Raw genomic sequence first — 22,063 nt, 5'->3', positions numbered from 1 at the left:
TCTGTATCTCCCTGTGTGTGTCTCATGAATGAATGAATGAATGAATGAATGAATGAATGAATGAATAAATAAATCTTTAAAAAAAAAAAAAGAATGTTGATAGCTTTGTTTAGCAGCGATCAACTTGATTAGACCCAAACTGCTGATTGAGGCACCTGCACTGAGCACTGGTTCAGCTCTTTGATTGGTCAGAAGCTGCTTTTGGTTTGCCCAGTGCATGTGTGATCAGGAGTCCGAGACTTCACAGTGAAGTTTAAACACGGAATTTGGGGTTTTCCTTCCCTGACTTTCTCCTTTCTGGTATTCCTCCACAGTTTCTGTCAGCCAGAAAAATGATGGGCTCCTCAGTTTCTGTCTTACCAGAAAAATGATGGGCTTTCTAATAGTTTCAACTGCCTTCCACTGACCCCTATGCCACCACTGGGTGGCATCCAGTGGGATAGATGAGGCATCCATCCTCAGGGCAAAATGGGAAGACAAATATAGGGTGGGGGAGGGAAGAGACCGTCTCCTGCTGTTGTCTGCTCCAACTTTTAAATACCCGCCAAAATCTGCCTGCCTTTTTTTCAGTCTACTGAACCCTTAGGAAGTTGTTTCCATGTGTTTTGTCCAGAGTGTATGGCTAGTATTCCGCAGGAGGATTGGTTTGTTAGGCACTTACTAGACATGGAACTCTGACTCCTTGGGTTTGAATCTTAGTTTTGTCATTTAATAGCTTTGGACCAGTTATTTCACTTCTCCATGCCACAGTTTTCTTGCATGTCAAATGGTGGGATACTGAATTTGATATTAAGCTGAAATGCAAGGAATTTAAATGGCCAAAACCTATTATGGTAACCACTGCCTCCCAATGCCATTGTATTCCCAATCCATTGTATGTTTTTATTTCTCTTTTTCTCTGTCCCACCTTATCCCCCTCCCTAGAAGTTTTTGGAATCTTTATTCTTGCTGTTTGGAGACTTCATGCTGATGAACCGTGGTAGGGATATATATTTTTTTTCTTTCTTTTTTTTTCTTTTCTTTCTCTCTCTGTTTCTTTTTTGTACTCAGCGGTGTCTTCAATCTGGAATTGCATATACTTTAAATTTTTTTTTTTTTTTTTTTTTATTTATGATAGTCACAGAGAGAGAGAGAGAGGCAGAGACACAGGCGGAGGGAGAAGCAGGCTCCATGCACCAGGAGCCTGATGTGGGATTCGATCCCGGGTCTCCAGGATCGCGCCCTGGGCCAAAGGCAGGCGCCAAACCGCTGCGCCACCCAGGGATCCCTGCATATACTTTAGTTCCAAGAATCTTTATTATTGCTTTGATAACTTCTCTCCATTTTCTGTGTTTGCTCTTTTTATCACCTTGTATAAGTAGGAGTGGTCTTCTGATTTTTCAAATTATTTTGCCTTTTTTTTTTTTTTAACTCTTATAGTCCTTATTTGTACTTCTGGGAGATTCCCCTACCTTTTATTTTCTAATCCTTCTGTTGAGTTTTTATTTCAGCAACCTATTTTAAATTTTCCAGAGCTTATTTTATCCTCATTTATAAAAGAAATATTTTTTTATTTCTTGTTTCAGGCATATTTTATATTTTTATTTCATATAATACTTTATCTAAAAAGTCTGCTTCTCCAGCTTCTTTTTGTGTGTCTGTTCTGGTCTCTCTCTTTTGTATTAGAGACTGCTAAAATGTCTGGTGTTTGTATTTAGGAGCCAAGTGCTAAAAAGCTAATGGAGAGTTTTGTGTGCCAGAGTGGGCTAGGATTCAGCCTTTCACCCCAATGGGGTTTTTCCCTTGGGCTTATCAGCTTCCCTTGAGAGAATCTTCCAGATTCCTGGTTGGTGTATGAAGTTGGTAGCCAGCTTTGTGAAATACTAGGAGGAAAAGGGATGGTGGGTGGTGGGTGGTGGTGGTGTTTGTGTTCAGATTATAGATTCTCACATAATCCCCTGCTCAGTGTGGTGCCTCCCTCCTGCTCTCACCCTGGGCCTTCCACCAGAGCACATCATCTTGCTGTCTGTTGCCTCCTGCTGCTCAGTTTCTGGGGAGAAACTGGGGCTGGTGTAGGTTTCTCTAATCTCTTAAGTCCGTTACTTCTTATCTCTTTACCGGCTTTCGAAATTTCGTTATCTCCTATCTGTGTTCATATCTTCTCCTATGCTCTTTACCCTTGCAGGTTTATCCCTTTTTAAATTCCTTTCTTTTCATTTTACTGGGCTCTTGTGCTCAATCTGTTAGGTTTAACTGGAAGTCCCTCCCAAAGAATTTTACTAAATTTACTGATTTACAATTATTAAAATTGCTCCCATGCATATAAAAGGGAGGAAAGGTGGAATGTAAATTGCGTGCATTCACATTTGTGTGTGTGTGTGTGTGTGTGTGTGTGTATGTGTGTGTGTAGAGAAAGGCGGATGCATAGAAACTGACAGTGGTCACTGCTGGTGAGAGGGGACTAGGGTGGGCAGAAGATTAACTTCTCGTTATTTATTCTCTAACACTATCTGGGTTTCTTTTTAACCCAAAAAATTTCTTGAAAGATGAGTTAAAAAAAGTTAAGACTAAGAAAAATGTGAAGAGGTCCCTGGCATGTTCTTCACTCATCAAGCTTTTCACACTTGAGCTATTCCTATGTTCCATGCTGCTGAACGTGAGGGAAGGAAAACTCCCCACTTGGGTGGCAGCAAGGTCTTGAGACAGAGGTACTGAAGCGTCTGTGCAGGGAATGGTTGCCAATTTGTGACTTGGCCCTCTGCACTGTGATGTCCCTGGGCCCAGGGACTGTCCTGAAAAAGGCCTGTGAGTTCCCAAGGTGCCAGGCCTCTAAGGAAAGGTGCCTAGAAGACGGACAGTCTTACTGCTGCTTTTCTCTTCCATCTGGAAGTTCTCCCCACTCTGGGAGCAAGTGCTCATCCACCTGTGCACCTGTACTCTAGACCGTGAGGCAGACACGCCTGCAGAGTATGACTCTGTATACATACTTGGAGATCACTGGAAGTAAAGTCCTACATTGTTGTATGAAAATATACTAAAAAGGAAATTTCTTTATTTCACAGATAAACCATTTGTTATAGGCAAGCAAAAAGAAGAACATCCAAACCACTTATCATCTACTACCAACCACTCTTCTGGTGTATATCTTTCTAGAATTCCAGAAAAATTATATAGTACATTATCACTTTCTAACTTTTTAAAGTAATGTATTTGGAACATCTTTAAATATATTTCGTAGCATCATTTTAAATGATTAGTTTTCTGTTGTACAATATGCCATAACATATAACCAGTCCCTGACTCTTGAGCTCCTGAGTTGTTTCTAATATTTCACTGTTATAAGTTGGAATACAGTAAACGTTCTTGTAATCTGATATTTGAATACAGTTTTACTTTTTTTGTAGGATAATTCCTAGAAATGATCCTATATTGCTGGTCCAAAGATTAGGTGTGTTTTTATGACTAGAGAATACACGATTAACATAGAGTATAACCCCAAATAATCATAATAATTATTATTCAAATAATAAATTAGTAATTTGAATACATAGGAAGTGATAATTTTAAAGATAAGTTTATTTTTATAGGAATAAGGGTATTTATGTTCATTATAGAACCTTTTTAAAAATAGAGAAAAGTGGGCAGCCCTGGTGGCCCAGCGGTTTGGCACCACCTTCAGCCCAGGGCATGATCCTAGAGACCCAGAATCGAGTCCCACGTCAGGCTCCCTGCGTGGAGCCTGCTTCTCCCTCTGCCTGTGTTTCTGCCTCTCTCTCTCTCTCATGAATAAATAAATAAAATCTTTTAAAAAAAATAGAGAAAAGTAAAAACTATCAGCAATAGACCTGCCTAAAAGATAACTACAATTAGCAATTATTTTTCAATGTTATTCTAACCTAACCTTTGGTTGTCCTACTGTGCGTATGATTTTGTAACTTTTTCCCTAAAAGTGAAGATTTGAAGTACTATCTTTGTTACATAAGTCTACTATTTATGAGTGCCCCTCTCCTTTTTTTTTTTTTTTTTTTTGGAGGGAAAGGCATTTCCAAAAGTTAATTAGCTGACATCTTTTCATTCCTAGTCGTGATGGTTCATGTTGTGACCTGAGCAAACTCATTCTCTGCCATCCAGGGTGGTTCTGCACTTGTGCCCACCTTTCCAGCCGGCCGCTCATTGGTTGACACAGACCACTCAATCTTCTCTTCTCAATCTCCTCCTAGGTGTCAGAATTGGGAAGGCGGAATTGGTGGGGTGCCTGGGATGGAAGCCCATGGTGGCTACACTTTCTGTGGTCTGGCTGCACTGGTCATCCTCAAGAAGGAGCGTTACTTGAACTTGAAGAGCTTATTGGTAAGTGTCTGTTGCCCCCTTACCCTCTCAGGCCCCGGGTCCTTGGTGATGTGACTGCTCAGATTCACAGGGTTTGAGACCATTTGGCTGTGGGAAGGGCCCATGAGTCCCTGCCCTGAGCTCACAAACTAAATGCCCTTTAGTAAAGTTTTTCACAGCACATATATTGGGGTGCTCAGCACTGTTCTGAGAAAGTGGGAGTAGTAAACCTATTCTTGGTCATGGCTCTTCCTGCCTGCCTTTCTATCTTTCCGCTCTGAACTCTCTGTAACATGTTAGGCCAACTCCACAGTCTTCTTTAGTCCCTCACACATTTGCCATGAGCCAGAGTACCTTCTTCCTACTTCCAAGACTACAGCTTCAGTCTCTTTAGAAGCCCTCATGTGTCTTAGAAAGAATCTCCTAAGAGAAAACATCATGACAAGGGCTTTCAGGCCTGTTGAAGCCAAGCTTTTATTACCGACCGCAGTATGTGAACATTTAGTGACTATATTTATGTGAGCTGGGCAGAGTAGGGTGGTTGCATTGAGAAGGTAGCGCAGGCATTTCTCTCTGGACTCTAAGTTCCTGATGAATATTGAAAGTGAATTCAGAAAGCTGTTAGCTCCAGGGAGTCACTCGATTACTGATTTACAACTTAAGTTATCATCAGAGGCCTAGTGTATGAACATACACACGCCCAGTGCCACCGTCTTCTGGGAAGCATCTTAAAGCAAACCAGCTGCAGTTGAAATTCATCTCCTCTCCCCAAGCGCAGATGTCATCTCTCATCATAGGAACTGTAATGAGACCCATCATGAGCTTCCAAGAAAGTTTCTGTTTTATACTCTGTAGATACACAACCAGCAGTATTTTGTCCTCATCCTTAGGAAGCCTCCTATAGTATACTTTCCTTGAAGGGTCACGCTGAAATGGCCAACTTTGTGCACTAGACTTGGAGTTTGTTAGACCTTACAAAATAAGATCACCTGGGATCCCTGGGTGGCTCAGTAGTTTAGCACCTGCCTTTGGCCCAGGGCGTGATCCTGAAGTCCCAGGATCAAGTTCCACATTGGGCTCCCTGCATGGAGCCTGCTTCTGCCACTGCCTGTGTCTTTGCCTCTCTCTCTGTCTCTCATGAATAAATAAATAAAATCTTAAAAAAAAAAAAAAAAGATCACCAGTAAGGCATGAAATAGTCCCATTTCCCAGGTAGAAATAAGGAATATAATTAGCAGAAGCCTCAGTTACGGTGGCAGTATTCTAGACTTGAGCCCTGTCTCTACTACTTCCTAGCTATGTGACTTAGGAAATTTGTCTGTTTTAGCTGCAATTTTTTTTCTTCTCTATAAAGTATAGACGATAGCTTTCTGACGGTTAAAGGAGAGGTTAGCACTCTGGACTCCAAAGGTAAAAGGAAAGAACATCTATAAATCAGCCTGGCATATAGTAGGTGCTCAATAAATGCCAGCATCCTTCTTACCCAAAACACTCTCTCCCCTCCATTTGCTTTGGGAGAACTAGGACCCATGTCTGAAGGATTTTATGAATTCATGTAGCCGAGGGAAACCGAATAAACCCATGGGCTTAGGCATTGGAGAAAATTATTTAGTCTGACTTAAAAACTATTAGCCTGGGAGGGGGGGGACCCAAACCTTAGTCTGTAAGGTAAATAAAAATGAAGAATGGACTCCCCACTGTAGTACCTGTTTTCTCTTTTCTTGAGTGATGCTTCACCTACTTTCATTAAATGGTGTCATCCCTAAAGCACTGGCTCATTGAAGACTCACTGGGGATATATTAGTACCTGCACCTGCAGTCTAGTGTTTATGTGTTTCTTCTAGAGCTTGGGACTTTACTCTTATAGGTAAGTGTTGCCTTGAACAGGGATATAATCTAAACTCTACAACCGCTAACTGAAAGGCAGGCTGCTCCCCGACTCCCAATTCCTTAAAGGATCCTTGGTGGTTCTTTTCAGAAACTCAGTGTAGTAAGAACCTGGGGCAGGGGGATGCCCTACCCCGTACCTTTCAGTTCTGAAAGTCCATGGCTGGTGGCTGGAACTGTCCGGGAGGGAAACGGAGATGGTGTTATCTGCTCAGCCAGTTGGTTCTGCTCATTCCTGGAGGCCAAACCCACGGCTATCTTGATCTTGGTAGCAGTGTGTGTTTAGGAGACTCGGAGATAAGCAGGGAAGGGCAGCATTGTGGGTGACTGCTGAGGGACATCAAGAGCCATTTTACAGGGTCAGAGTGAAAGATTTTCTTCTGTTAGCCAGCCAGGTTCCCCTGGAGAAGGGGAACGGCTAGAGCGTCCACTGGACAGAGCCATCATTGGTGGCTGGGATAATGGCTTCTGCTTCCAGTCCTGCAAGTGACTTGCTAAGAAACCTTGGATGGATTTCTCCAGGTGTCAGGTCAAAGTCAGGAATAGTTTGAGATCATCTGATGAGATGTAAGACAAAATTCCATTTATCTGCCTTTAATAAACTTTCCTGAGTGGGGACACTGGTGGGCTGGCCTTCTATTTCCTAGTTAAGCCCTGTTTATTGGGAGACAGGCCAACTTGGCCCCTTTATTCTGTCAACACCAAAACCTACCTGAAACCCGGGAAGAGGAGGTTAGGTGTCTGTTAGGCACAGAGCAGAGATCAACACTGGTTCCCCGAAAGGGTCCAGCTCAAGTGCTCTGCTCTGCGTCTGTGGAAGCGAGGGGAAGGAAGGAACAGCCAACGCACTGGGACTCCATTTGCCGAGAAGCCAAGAGATGGGAACTTAGCTGCCTTTCCCTCGTCTCTGTCATTCTCAGCAATGGGTGACCAGCCGGCAGATGCGCTTCGAAGGTGGATTTCAGGGCCGCTGCAACAAGCTGGTGGACGGCTGCTACTCCTTCTGGCAGGCAGGGCTCCTGCCCCTGTTGCACCGTGCACTGCATGCTCAAGGTGAGGCAAGGGGGCGGGGGGGCTGGTCTGTTGGCAGGATGGGGCTGCACTGTGCACTGCGGTGCTCAAGATGAGGGGGGCCTGTTGGCAGGATGAGGCTCCTGCCCCTGCTGCACCACGTACTGCGTGCTCAAGGTGAGCCTGGGGGCTGTTGGCAGGGACCAGGCGATTTCCCGTGACTGCTAACCAAGTCAGGAAGCCAGAGTGCTCTGTGGAAGGGTGGAAATGAGCCCTGTCTGTCCTGGATTTTGAGTGCCTGGTATGGAACCTCCTGCCTCAGGCGGGCATGTGCAGACCAAGATTTAATTCCAGTGGTTCAGTTGAGTTACGGTTGCTGCTCCAAACTGGCTGAGGCCAGGAGGAGGTGGGCACGTGTCCTGGGCCCCATGGTGACTGCCACCTCAGCTGGGTGTGAAGCCACAGTTTCCAGTGCAGAGTTCCGTATCAGTCATTTCGGAACTGAAAACCCACATTGTGCATGTTATGGTCACAACAGTGACCGAAAAGACAGTTGCAGAAGCGGGCAAGAAACAGAACCCATGGGGGGAAGTTCCACCACTCTGACTGATTTTATAGCTGCTGCCATTAGAGATGTTGTATCTTAAATCCAGTAAAGAGTCCTAAATGCCAGTCTGTTCCCCCTGTACGCCTGGAGTGGGCAGACCCGTGTTCATTTCTGCGGAGCCTCAAGTGGGAATGCAAAACCAGAGCACTTAGAGAGCAAGCAAAACTTCTGCGAGCCTTCCCTTATGATCTCTTGAGCTCTCCGGTTGCCTGCTGACTCCTGAATCATCTTTCTTGTTTATTTTACGTGAGAGCAGGGTGTCTCTGAGGAAACCAGTGGGAGAGGGCAAGTCACAGCTGCCCTGCTGGGTCCTGATCTCTTCTTGGAGTAAGATCCCTTGGCCCAGAGGGAAGGTTTGCTTTGGACTTAGTAACTGGGTAATTAGTTGCTCAAATGTGGAAGATCAGATTCTTCCCTACTGCCCCGCCAGTACCACCACCTTTTTTTTTTTTTCTTTTCTTTTCTTTTTTTTTCTTCTTTGGCTTTTTTTTTTTCTTCTTTGGCTATTCTTTCTGAGCCCCTTTTCCTTACTTTCTTCATTTCACTTGAGTTGTGGCCACTTTGGATAGTGACTTGAAGGCAGCAGAACCTCTGCCCTGTGTTCCCGTTCTCCCAGTCTTAGTCTGCCTGGACTCCCTTGCCTGGGGCCGCTGGGCCTTCAAGTCTCTGGGCATTAAAATAGATCATTCCCCTGACGCTGGAGCCTGCGTGGCCTCTGGCTTGATCACTGTCATAGAGAAGTCAAGAAATCTCTGAAGGGTCTAATATTTTCAAAGCAAAAAAAAAAAAAAAATTGGGGTCTTAATGATTTCTTTATCTGGAACTGGTGAGGTCAAGCCCCTGATAAAATGGTCAGCCTTTCACAAACCTGCCCCGGGTAGGGATGAGATGCAGTCCTTATGCAATTGCCAGGAAAATCCAGGAGAGTTGTAACAGGACCCCTACCTGCCCGTGTCTTCAAGGAGGGGCCTTGGTTGACCTTTTGTTTATTGTACCACAAGTTCTGAAGGACTAATCACATCAGAACTTTGTGGAAAAGATTGCCTGTGGATCTTGGGTCTTGTAGCTTTCTTCACTGCCTGGGAGAAAGCCTGTATTGGGCTTGAGGCTCACCTGCTTCTCAGCAATAGTGAGAAAGGAAGAAGGGAAGTGTCTTGAGGTGTGGGTATAATACTGACACTGGAAGTCAGAAGGGGACAATGTGTAGAAAGATATTCATAATATATTATGATCAAAGGTTTCAAAGCAGTGTGTATATATATATATATATATATATATATATATATAAAATTCCTTTTTTTTTCTGAGAGAGAGAGAGAGAGAGAGAAAGAGTGCAAGAAGGGGTGGGGGAATGGGGAGAGAAAATCTTAAGCAGATTCCACACCTAGTGACGAGCCCAACGTGGTGCTCCATCTCACGGCCCTGAGATCATGATGTGAGCCAAATCAATAATTGGATGCTTAGCTGACTGAGCCACCCAGGCACCCATGTAATTCCATTTTTATTGAAGAGTTGACTTCAGAAAATTACTAGGAGGTATCTGGGTTGTGAAATGGAGGTGAGACTTGTTTTCTTTCTTTTTTATTTGTATTTTCTGGTTTTCTAAAATGAATTTGAATTTCTTGCATAAAGAAAAATTATTTTACAAAAGAGGAGAAATTCTATAAACAAAACAAGTAGAAAGGTGGGAAAAATCATTTGTGACAAAGGGCTGATTTCATTAATCTGAGAGACTCATACAAATCACTAAGAAACTGAAACGCAGGCAGATTCAGAACAGGCAGGACAAGAACTCCGGGTGTTGTTACCCCTGCTACCACTGCCCTCCTCCAGGTGCCGAGACTTGCCAGCCGCCCAGTCTGATCAGCCTGGGACTGTTTGGAGCCCTTCATATATGTATTTTCTCATTTGATCTTCAGAACAATGTCATGAAATAGGTACTGTTGTGACCCCCATTTTACAGGTGAGGAAACAAAGAATGGCAAGAATAAATGACTGGCTTTATGATACCCAATCACTACCTACGCCGGTTATCAGAGCCTTGCATGCAACTGCCACAGAGGGCCTGAATGAAACAAGATGATGGTGAAAGACATGCAAATACAATCAGGGGACACTAGTCATTTTTACTGTCACATTAGCAGAGATGAGAAAACTTGGTGCCCAGTGTTGGGAAGAGTATGGGAAAAATAGGCACGTTTGTACTGTCAGTGTGGGTTGTAAATAGCTGTTTCAGTTTTCAGAGGGTAGTTTGGAGACTTGTTTAAATTACTGAAACCAGGCAAGTGCACTGACAGGAATTTACCTGCAGAGATAGTAGCAAAGGTTGTGTATTGAGGTGAAGTATTAATGGCAAACAACCCAGCTGCTTATTAAAAGGCAGTTAAGCATCTGTTTTGGCTCAGGTCATGATCTCTGGGGGTCCTGGGATCAGGATCCCCTCAATGGGGCTCCCTGCTCAGCAGGGAGTCTGCTTCTTCCTCTCCCTCAGCCGTCTCCACCATGTTCGCTCACATGCTCTCTTTCTCTCTAGTAAACAAAAGCTTTTTTTTTTTTAATGTTAATAGTTAAATAAATTACGATTTCTCTACACCATGGTTGCATACAATGGGCTAATCTGGAAAACTCTCCAGAACCCAACATAAAGTGTAAAAAGTGGGGATGCCTGGGTGGCTCAGTGGTTGAGCTTCTGCCTTTAGCCCAGGGCCTTATCCTGGAGACCCAGGATCGAGTCCCACATCGGGCTCCCTACATGGAGCCTGCTTCTCCCTCTGCCTATGTCTCTGCCTCTCTCTCTGTGTGTCTCTCATGAATAAATAATAGAAGTGTGGTCTGTGTGCACACGGGCTGACATCCCCACAGCTTTTCCTGGAAGCGAGCAAGACCCCTTTAACAATGGGCAGCTTTGGGAGAAAGATGAGTGATGAAGGGAGGGAGACTTATGTATTGGATTTTTTTTCCTTTTGTACTATACTCTGCTTTTTTCTTCACCATGTGCATTACAACTTTTATCTCAGTAAGTGACCAAATACATTTATTTAAAGGCAATGATCATATTGTGAGCTAGAGAGATAACAAGGGCCCGGTACACAGCAGCACACAAACCCCGTCCTACCTCACTCGGCAAGTGGCTGTCAGTAATTCCACGCAGTTTGCTGCCATACATGTGTAGAGGACAGTAGTGGAATAGAAGGACAAATGATTAAGATTTTCAAAATATAAAATGCGGACCAAATTAGTGAGTTATTTAGTTTCTGTGGAGCAGTAGGCCTGTGAGCTTGTGTTTGGATTGACAGTTACTGGTTGCTTATATATTCTCTGAGACATGCTGCAGGCCTGGATTTTTCCATTTGTGAAATTGAGCTACATGTGCTATACCCATCAGTTGCTGTTTAGGAAAACTTTTGATTTCTTAGAGAAAAGGAATCTTTGAAATGCAAAATGACATGATGACGGGGATTTGTAATTTAAGGGAGAGGTATGAAGGATTTAGAAGGCTGATTCCAGTGCAGTCAGCACTCAGTAATCATGTCTGCGTTCAGCTGTGATTATGTATGCTGCTGTGCAAATTCCAAAATCCTGGGAAGCTCCTTTGTTGAGTTTGTGAACTTTGAGCTTGTAGACTTCAGCAATACAGCAAGTAACTGACCTACTCTGTAATCTAATAACAAACACAGCAGTTTCTTCTCAGATTCCGATTTTAGTGATGGGCTGGCACTTACCTTACAATAATAGTCTTTTATTTCTTATAGGATACAGAATAAAAGTGTATTTTGAACAGATGTTTAATGCAATTATCCTAAAGTTTAATATATTTACTCTAAAAAGAATAGCTTTCTTGAGGTATAATTCACATACCATACAATTCACTTATTTAAAACATACAATTCGGTGGTTTTTAGTATAGTCACAGAGTTGTGCAACCATGACCCTAGTCAATTTTAGAATTTTCATCACTTCCCCAAAGTCCCTATACCTATTGAATGTGCCTCTTTATAGAAGAAATTACAAAGGAAAAATCAACAGGATGATTATAGCATAGAAAAATGTGTGTCTACAGTATTAAATGGAAAATACAAAATACAAAATTATAATAACTGTAAAGAAAAATATGTAGAAACAAAAAAGACTGGAAAAGGAAAAATTAGCTTTTAATAAGGTATTTACAGAACATTTGCTATGTTTGTAGTAGGCCAGGTATCAAAGTATAAAATTGACCCAGGACTAACACACGTGTATTTTTAAAAAAAACAACCCCCATGTAAATGCTTTTGCAGATGCCCTCCTCTGCACTCGAGAACTGTGCGGCACAGAATTCTCTGCCCATACTGATGCAGCTTCAGAGTGAGGAGGCCTACTTGCTTCCTATGTTAGTATTATTACCAGAATTACCAGGTTCTGCTCCTGCTACCATATTATATGATGCAGGAATCCTGGCAGTGACTAGTAATGTTCTTAGGAAAAGTTTTTGAGTCAAGATAAAAATTGGAGGATGGCCTTAAGAGATGAATTAAGTTGAGGCTGAGAAAAGTAGAAGGAACAGACATTGCCCCTGTGGAGAATTCTCTTAGTCAATTAGGGTCAGAGATGTGCTAGAGGAAGTGTCTTGAGAAGCCTAGGGTGGCATAGGGTGCCCGAGTGGCACAGATGGTTGAGCATCCCACACTTGGTTTCGGCTCAGGTTTTGGTTCATGATCTCAGGGTCATGGGATTGAGCCCTGCGTTGCGTTCTGTGCTCAGCACAGAGTCTGCTTGGGCCTCTCTCTCCCTCCGCCTTCCCCCATGCTCACTCTCTCTCTCTCTTTTTCTCCCCCAGCCCCAAATAAATAAATAAAATCTTAAAAAAAAAAAAAAAGCCACAGTCCAGAGTAAGGAGTCAGGAGCAGTAGCAGGGGGATCTGGAAGGTGGAGCTAGCCATCCGGCTCATGCCTGACAGGGATGTAGTTTAGGATGGACATCCATGGTAAGGGCTCCAGCTAAGGTGCCACTCTGCACTACTGCTCTTTGACTCAAGTCAGAGGTCAGGAGAGACATATCATAGGACTTGATGAAGGTATTAAGTGTCCCAAGAATGCAATTTTAAAAATTAATCCAGAAGAATAGAGGGAAACTTTAACTGTCCCCAATGGGTAATAAAATACAAAGATGTCATTGACACTGTGCTGGATGTTGCCGAGGCCTTGGCCCACCCTGATCCTTTGCCTTTCTGCAGGCGACCCTGCCCTCAGCATGAGCCACTGGATGTTTCATCAGCAGGCCCTGCAGGAGTACATCCTTATGTGCTGCCAGTGTCCCGCTGGGGGGCTTCTGGATAAACCTGGCAAGTGAGTGGCTTCTCTTGGGGGATCAGGAAGGGGGAGAGGGATGCCACTCAGGCGTGTTCAGAGCCAGAGGGCAATAGTGGATGAGCTTTAAAAGCCGGGAGAGTGTGTGTGCAGTGGGGGGAGTCCCTTCCCATCCAGCTGCTTAGTACTAGTGTAAAGCACCCCAGTGGGGGCATCTCCTTCTAGTGCCATCCTGGCATCCCCTGTGCCCATCTTTTCCCCCAGCTTCCATTCACCCCTCTTTCCAGGTAGGTATACAGATTGCCAGGTGGGTAGCCTTTCTTTCCTCCTTTTTTCTTTTAAACTCATTTAAGTAGAACAGGTTACAGGATTTTAAAGCCCTTGAGTGTTATCAACAGAAATTATAATCACCGCAACCACTGCAGCGTAGATTAAATCTTTAGGCCCCACGGACAAAGAAAAGGGAAATCAGATTAGGCCCTGTGCCCCTCACTTGCTACTGGGTGTGCACACACCCTGCCACTGTCAACTTCCAGGGCCTGGCCCAGCTCAAGGTCAGTCCGAGCAGTTTATCGGGAAGAATTTGGCCCATTTCTATGCATTTTGGTGGTCTTTTGGAGAACTATAGTAATTTAGCAATATATATATATATATTATAATATATATAATATACATTTAGCACTATAATTACTAAATTGTAGTAATTTAGTAATTCAGCACTACAGTGGAGAGCCCTTTCCGGAAGACAGCTGAAGGGGCCCTGGGGCCCGACTGCAGGGTGAGGGCCGCGCAGTGCGGCAGGCCTGAAGGATGGGGCCCTGAGGAATGCTGCCCGGGCCGTCGGCCGCGGGAGTGCACCCTGGGCCTGGATCTCTGTGGGGTTTGTGGGGAGCGGAGGAGCACCTCTCAGAGCCGCCCTGTCCTTGCAGGTCTCGGGACTTCTACCACACGTGCTACTGCCTGAGTGGCCTGTCCATAGCCCAGCACTTCGGCAGCGGAGCCATGTTGCACGATGTGGTCCTGGGTGTGCCGGAAAATGCTCTGGTAAGGCGGGATGGGGGCCTTGACACCCCTCTTCCACGGTGTCCTGGCACGGGGCCTACCGGGAGAGCAGAGCAGCCACTGCGCCCCGGAGAACTGTCCAGGCCCGGAGCGCAGCGCGCCCACCCGTCCAGGATTTGCAGCCTTCCCCAGGAGCTCCCGCGGGAGCGAACTGCCTCTGGGCAAACTTGGGGTTCCGGGTGGGGGAGCCAGTCTGCCCTCCTCCCTGCCTCAGGACCCAGCCCTCTCCGAGGCGGTGGGTTTCCGGAATCCGCAGCCAGGGTGCCTCCCGCGCGCCCGCCTCTCCTGGAGCCTCTGCGGGCCTCGCGCCTCCGGAGCAGCTGCCCAGGCTTCCCCGGTGGATGGGGGCTCCCCGCGGGGCGTGCCACGGTGCTGCTCTGTGCCCGGCCTGCACGCTGTGCGGCCTGGAACGTGTGTCTAACCTGTCCCCTGCTGCGCCCCAAAGCTGTCAGGCCCGGGGGTGGGGGGGTGGGGGGGTGGGGGGGGGCAGGACGGTCGGTGCCGCCCGCAGCCCTAGGCTCGGTGGCTGCAGGAGACAGCCCTGCCTGGGCCTGCGGCGCGAATCCCACTGAGACTGTCCAAGCCTCCGACGGCGGGCGAGCAGGCTGCCACCGAGCAGTGCCCAGAGAAGGGAGAGCCACAGCCGCGGGCCATGCAGAGATGCCCAGCCGCGCTGGCAGCCGGAGGAAATTGCAGTGGCCACCGCCCAGCTTTCTCAAGTCCTAACATTTTCCCCTGCTTGCCCCCCTGCCTCCCTGCCTCCCTCCCTCCCTCCCCGGCATAACCTTGTCCCAGGACGTGTGGCACACCTGCCCATGTCTGTGTGCGTCCCGGGCTGTGCCTGTCCCTAAACAGCAAGCCTTGTCCAAGAGCATCTTCTGCAGCGCTTAGTGCGCGCTGCTCCTCTCGCCGACCCTTAGGCTTTGGAGGTTGGTCTGCGTGCAGGTGTTGTCTGGTTTGTCCATTGTAACAGCTCTGGGGCATCCCGGTGCATAGGTGGACCCCGGTTTATTTTCCTTCTGTTGGTTCACGTTGGGATGGTTTCAGCCCGTGCTGTTGCAGAGTCGCGGTGTACTTTCTTTGTTGGTTTCCCCGGGAGCAGAGGCTTGCTGGGTTGCAGAGAACACACGCCTGCGTCTTCACTGGACGAGCCGACGTGGCCCCACGTGCTTGTGTCACTTTATGCTCAGCAGCACTCAGAGGAGTTGCTCCATAGTCTGACTTTTCCCTTCTGCCATTTGATACGTGGGAAATGGTACCTCAGTTTTATTTTTGCATTTCCCTGATTCCTAGTAAGGTTGAGCATCTTTTCAAATGTTCATTGACCATTTGTGTTGTCTTCTGTGAATTGTCTTTCTTGCTGATTTGCGATTTTAATTGTTTGCCCTTTTCTTATAGGTTTGTAGGAGTTCTCTGTGTGTTCTTGATATTCATCCTGTGTCTGTGGTGTGGGTGTAGTGAATCTCTTCCAGTTCGTGACTTGTCTTTTCTCTTTTAGTGTTTTTTTTTTTTTGTTGTTGTTGTTGTTGAATAGGAGATTTTAATTTTTTAGTGAACAGTTTTATTGCCTTTTTAGTTTTAGAGGGTATGGAAGGGGTACTTAAGAAATCTTTCCCTACCCTGAGGTCATACATATATTTTCTTCCAAACAGTGTAAAGTTTTGCTTTTCCCATCGGGATTTCTAATTCTCTTGGAATTGATTTTTGTCTCTGGTGAGGGTTGGATGTAATTTTATCCTTTTTCCCTGTGGATGACCAGTTGACCAGCACCACCACTTAGGGAAGTTTATAACTTTCCTACTGATGTGTGTCACATGTGTGTCACGTATCCAAGTTTCTATATATGACGTGATTCTGTTCTGTTCCTTTGGTCTGTTGTCCTGTCTGCACTATCTGAAGCAAATCTTAAATTCAGGTAGGCAAGTCCCATCCACTTTGTTCTTTTTCTTCAAAATTGCCTCGCTGTTCTCTGCTTTTTGCTTTCTCCTGTGAATTTTAGAATCAGCTTATCAAGTTGCACAAACTATATATAATGGAATTTTTATGGGAATTTGCATTGGATTTAAGATTAATGGGAGAGAACTGACTTCTTTTCAGTATTAAAGCTTTCCATTTGTGAACACAATTTTTCAGATTATCTTACACGTCCTTCAATGAACAGTCTCTTATCATTTTCTCTATAAGAAACTAGCACATCTTTTGTTAGAGTTAGGTCTAGGAAATTTATAGTTTTCATGTCTGTTGTGATTGGAATATTTTTCCACTATATTTTATAACTGGTTGTTACTAATGTACAGAAATGATACTTGTTTTTTAATTTTTGTATCCAGCCACCTTGTTGAACTTGCTTAGTAGTTGTAATGGTTTGTAGAATCTCTTGGATTTTCTCTTTAGAATGTGATATTATTTTTAGATGAGGAGGTTTCCCTTTTTCCTTCTGATTCTTTTTTAAAAAAATATATTTATTTAGAGAGAGTGCATGTTGGGGGGAGAGGCAGAAGGAGAGTGAGAGAGAATCCCCAAGCAGACCTCAACATGGAGCACAGTCTCATGACCTGAGGTGATGACCTGAGCCAAAACCAAGAGTTGAACACTGAACTGACTGAGCCATCCAGGTGCCCCTCTCTTGCTGATTCTTTTTTTTTTTTTTTTTTAAGATTATATTTATTTATTCATGAGAGACAGAGAGAGAGGCAGAGACACAGGCAGAGGGAGAAGCAGGCCCCATGTAGGGAGCCCGACGTGGGACTCGATCCCGGGACTCCAGCATTACACCATGGCCAAAGGCAGGCCTAAACCACTGAGCCACCCAGGGATTCCCTCTCTTTCTGATTCCTAAGGATTGTATTTCTTGTTCCTGCCTTGTTGGCTATGACTCCCATAGAGTGTTGACTAGAGGTGGTCATAGAGGACATTCCTGATTTGCTATTGGTTGTAATGAAAAGGTGTCTACAATTTCACTATGAGGTAGGATCCTTACTGGGGGGTTTTGGTAAATACCTCCAATCAGGTTAAGATGTTACTTACCCTCCCTTCCTGGTTTGCTAGGTTGTTGTGTTGTTTCATCATAATCTATATTAAATTTTATTGAATGCTTTTTCTGCACCTGATTTTTCTCCTTTAACCTGCTGTATTTTTGTTAATAAATGTTCTGACGTTAACCTTACATTCCCAGGATCAGCCCCTGGTCATAGGACAGTGTGAGTATGTGTGTAGTACATTGCTGGATTTGGCTTGCTAGTATATTTTTGGCTAGCATTTTTATTTAGGAGTTTTTGTATGATATAAGAAAAACTGATCTAAAATTTCTGTTTTATTGTATTGCTCTTTCCAGTTGATATTTCAGGATAATATCACAGCCTCGTGAAATTAGATGAGTATTTTCTCTTCCTTCCCTGCCACCCGCCTTTTTTGTTTTTTTAGTCTTTGAGAACATTTATACAGGTTAGATGATGTGTTTCTTGTAGGTTTGATAGCGCTTGCTTGAGAAGCCGTGTAGGCCTGGTGTCCTAAGGCAGGAAGGGTGGTAGTAGAATAAGCAACTGTATTATTGATCTAATTTATTCATATACATTTTAAAGAACTTCTTGAGTAAATTTTGAAAATTTGTATTGTTCTTTATTCAGTTTATCTGTACTTTTATATGTTTTGGCATAAAGTTTCTCATAGTATTCTCTCTTAAAAGTTTTATTTTATTTTTTTATTTTTTTCTTAAAAGTTTTAAAACCTTGGGGCACCTAGTGGCTCAGTCAGTTGAGTGTCGGACTCTTGCTTTTGGCTCAGGTCACGATCTCAGGGTCATGAGATCAAGGCCCATGATGGGCTCCGTGTTCAACTCCGAGTCTTCTCCCCCACCCCTCCACACTCCCCTACCCCTCCACACTCCCCCACTCTCTCTAAAATAAATATGTAATTTTTTTAAAAGAAGTTTTAAAAACTTCTCCAGCAATTTTGTCCCCTTCTTCATTTTCCCAAAATGGAACAGTCCTCAATATTAGCCTCCAGTTGTACTGTACCTTAGACCTAAAGTTTCTTTTGGGTTTCTGTGATGTAATTATTCTTTTTTTTTTAAATTAATTTTTATTGGTGTTCAATTTACCAACATACAGAAAAACACCCAGTGCTCATCCCGTCAAGTGTCCACCTCAGTGCCCGTCACCCATTCCCCTCCAACACCCGCCCTCCTCCCCCCTTCCACCACCCCTAGTTCGTTTCCCAGAGTTAGGAGTCTTTATGTTCTGTCTCCCTTCCTGATATTTCCCAACATTTCTTCTCCCTTCCTTTATATTCCCTTTCACTATTACTTATATTCCCCAAATGAATGAGAACATACACTGCTTGTCCTTCTCCCATTGACTTATTTCACTCAGCATAATACCCTCCAGTTCCATCCACGTTGAAGCAAATGGTGGGTATTTGTCGTTTCTAATGGCTGAGTAATATTCCATTGTATACATAAACCACATCTTCTTTATCCATTCATCTTTCGATGGACACCGAGGCTCCTTCCACAGTTTGGCTATTGTGGCCATTGCTGATAGAAACATCGGGGTGCAGGTGTCCCGACGTTTCATTGCATCTGAATCTTTGGGGTAAATCCCCAACAGTGCAATTGCTGGGTCGTAGGGCAGGTCTATTTTTAGCTCTTTGAGGAACCTCCACACAGTTTTCCAGAGTGGCTGCACCAGTTCACATTCCTACCAACAGTGTAAGAGGGTTCCCTTTTCTCCACATCCTCTCCAACATTTGTTGTTTCCTGCCTTGTTAATTTTCCCCATTCTCACTGGTGTGAGGTGGTATCTCATTGTGGTTTTGATGATGTAATTATTCTGTGAATACTGTAGATAGGGTGGAACAATTCAAGCATGTCCTGACACTTTTACTGTGTCATAAGGTTGTGGTCCTTTTTCCCGATTACAAATGTAAATACCTGGTGTGATTGCTTTAATAATTGGAATATATACAAAAGTATAATTAAGAAAATTTAAAACAATTGTATCATTGTTCCTATTTGGGTGGATGTCCAACTTCTACCTGTAAATCACATCTATCAAAACATTTTAAAAAATTCTAGGATAAAGGATGCCCAGGTGGCTCAGCGGTTGGGCATTTGCCTTCGGCCAGGGCGTGATCCTGGAGTCCCGGGATCAAGTCCTGCATCGGGCTCCCTGCATGGAGCCTGCTTCTCCCTCTGCCTGTGTCTCTGCCTCTCTCTGTATGTCTCTCATGAATAAATAAATTAAAAATCTTAAAAAAAAATTTAGGATAACATTGTACATACTGTTTTCTACCTCATATGTTATAAGCATTTGCCCTTATCATTAAATATTTGAAAGCATGTTTTTTTTTAATTTATTTTATTTTTTTTAAAGATTTTTATTCATTCATAAGAGAGAGGCAGAGACATAGGTAGAGGGAGAAGCAGGCTCCATGCAGGGAGCCTGACATGGGACTCAATTCCGGGTCTCCAGGATCATGCCCCGGGCTGAAGGTGGCACTAAACCGCTGAGCCACCCGGGCCACCCCTGAAAGCATGTTTTTAAACGGACATAATATTCCTTTGTGTCCTGTGTAGCATTAAGTGTTTCTACTAATACCTTGTCATTGAACATCAGGGCCTTGTGTGACAGATCTCCCAGGTATCTCTGATGAGTCCTTCTTCTGATAAATTCTTACAAGCACCTGCAGTGGCTCCTAGGCTTGCATGTTCCCAAGGACCACCGGGGCGACTAACTGGCATGTGTCCTTCTCATTACAGCAGCCCACTCACCCTGTGTACAATATTGGACCAGATAAGGTGATCCAGGCCACCATGCACTTTCTGCAGAAGCCAGTCCCAGGCTTTGAGGAGCATGAGGATGAGACACCAGCAGAGACTGCCACAGCCTAGAAGACAAGGGCCCCGTGGCTCCATGCTCGCCCACCTCCCCAGTCAGACCAAGGTGTATACATTTCGATACATGCTGCATTCTGTGCTGCACAAGCCTTGGCCACTATGGAGCTGTGGTCCCTTGTCCTTTCTTGTCAAACAAAACAAAACTGATGGCTCTGGGTTTGGAGAACATATTGGCGTGGTTTTTTAAAAATTCTTTCCACTTCTGAAAAACCAAAACTCTTGTCAGCCCGTGCGGCACCTGAACCCGGCTCTGGCCTGGCCATGGCTGTTGGGGAACAGTGCATGCTGGGCAGAAGCGGCCCCTTGCCACCAGCTCTCCAGCCGGGACAGCCGTATTGAAATGAATGGTGTCTAGGAGTCACTGCTGCGATCCCCCCCTTGCACGCCACCGTTAAGTCACCAGGAAGGTGCCCTTTACCAGCTAAAGGATCTGAGTTTTCACCCCCATTTGGCACACAGGGATTTGTTTGGATCCCATCCGTGTGGGATTCCGGAGCAGATTGATTGAACTAACTTGGTGTTTTAGAACATTTTCAAGTACAGAACTCAACTTCCTAAAGTTCCCTGAAAATAGACCTCGTCTCAGACTGAAAAAAAAAAAAAAAAAAAAAAAAAAAAAAAAAAAAAAGGCAAAAACTCTGCCTGTTGCTGCCTCCCGTGTCTGCTCTGTGCCAAGGGGGAGGGGGAACTTTGGTCCCATCAAAATGAATTCTTAGAAAAAAATCATGCTGGGACTTCACTACATGCCCAAGGCTGTCACCTCCCACCTTGGTCACTTGCAGGGGAAAGGAGCTGGGAGAGAAAGGTCTCCCTGGGTTATGAGCTTCTCCCGCTCCGCGCTGGAGGACCGAGCCACACCTCTCCCCAGGGCCCTGTCGGCTGCAAGGGTGGTATTTGCTTCAGCCACAGTGGTGACTTCAGCCCAGGAAGCCAATTACGAGTGGAAAATGAACCTCTATCAATCCTGTGCCCGAGGAAGCAGCCCCAGTGCCCAGCCCTCCCCTACCCCATCATGTACCGTGAAAAACCCCTCTCGTGTCTGCAAGGCAGCACCTGCAGCCTGTGGCCATTGTGCGTGTTTCCATCTTTCTTCCGTCAGATGCCCAGCCTCGCCCCCTCCAAGATAGTGTTGTCTTCTCTCATCCCAAGTATTAACGCTACTAAGTCTTTCACCTTAATTTGACTCAGGATTTATTCACATCCTGCCCACTGTAGGCTCACAGAAATAAAATCAAGTGCTAGACAGGCTGGCTGCTGCTAAGGCAGTAGCCATGGAACCCTGGCTGAGGCAGGGCTGAGGGCCGCCCGGTTTGCTCAGCCTGTCAGGACCTCTGCTGCTCACGGGGAACCTGTTCTTGGGCAGTGGGGTGTCGAGGTGGGCCGTCTGTCCACTGCTACAGTCACAGCAAACTCCGCGTGGCTGACCTGGCCTTCAGGTAAGCAGCCACAGGCTGCGGGCCGACAGCAGCTCAGAGATGCAGCATGAGGCTCTTCTCAAAAACTCTGCCTGTTGCTGCCTCTAATTCCCTATTGCTTTGGCGGATTGGGCTATGTATTACCTCCTTGAAATAATAAAAGAATAACATTTTCCATGACGTCTCTCATTTGTGATTGGTACCAAGAAAATTCCCTCAGGATGTCATCCAGTGTTAGGAGTTATTGAAGACTGCTCGTGGCCTGCCAGTGTCCTGCGTGCAAGGTTCCAGACCCTGGGTGTTAGTGACTACAGGTATCTGGCTCGAGTTCCACCTTCAGACACCTCCTCCCATCGAGGCCACAGTGAACCAACAAGCAGTGGGGAAAGCTACATTTTCCCCAAGCTCCACAGAGCAATTCGGTTTGCTTCTGTCCCAGCACTCTGTACTCCCTGTCTCATGGTCTGCGTGTCTCCTCAGTCTGGCTCTAGCCAGGGACTGTGCTCCTGAGTCCTAGGGCAAGCGTTCAGCAACAGGTGGAGGTGGTCGTCCTGCCCAGGGGTAGGGGGGCTGTCCCAGGAATCGGCCAGA

At 45.2% G+C, this 22,063-nt stretch overlaps 1 protein-coding gene across 1 annotated transcript in view; it reads left to right on the top strand.

Moving 5' to 3' along the window:
* Nucleotides 1–21,647, top strand: part of LOC121492883 (protein farnesyltransferase subunit beta) — a 66,127-nt gene extending 44,480 nt beyond the window's left edge. The window contains exons 8-12 of the mRNA XM_041758133.1: nt 4,200–4,329; nt 7,116–7,248; nt 13,027–13,138; nt 14,029–14,143; nt 19,920–21,647. Coding sequence (XP_041614067.1) covers nt 4,200–4,329; nt 7,116–7,248; nt 13,027–13,138; nt 14,029–14,143; nt 19,920–20,051 — 622 coding nt within the window. The 3' untranslated portion in view covers nt 20,052–21,647. The remainder of the gene's footprint in view (nt 1–4,199; nt 4,330–7,115; nt 7,249–13,026; nt 13,139–14,028; nt 14,144–19,919) is intronic.
* Nucleotides 21,648–22,063: the final 416 nt, after the last annotated feature.

The sequence above is a fragment of the Vulpes lagopus genome, chromosome 6 (assembly GCF_018345385.1).
Source record: "Vulpes lagopus strain Blue_001 chromosome 6, ASM1834538v1, whole genome shotgun sequence".
NCBI classification, from domain to species: Eukaryota; Metazoa; Chordata; class Mammalia; order Carnivora; family Canidae; genus Vulpes; species Vulpes lagopus.
The sequence above is the reverse complement of the archived record's forward strand: the minus strand, read 5'-3'. Positions and strand labels throughout refer to the sequence as shown.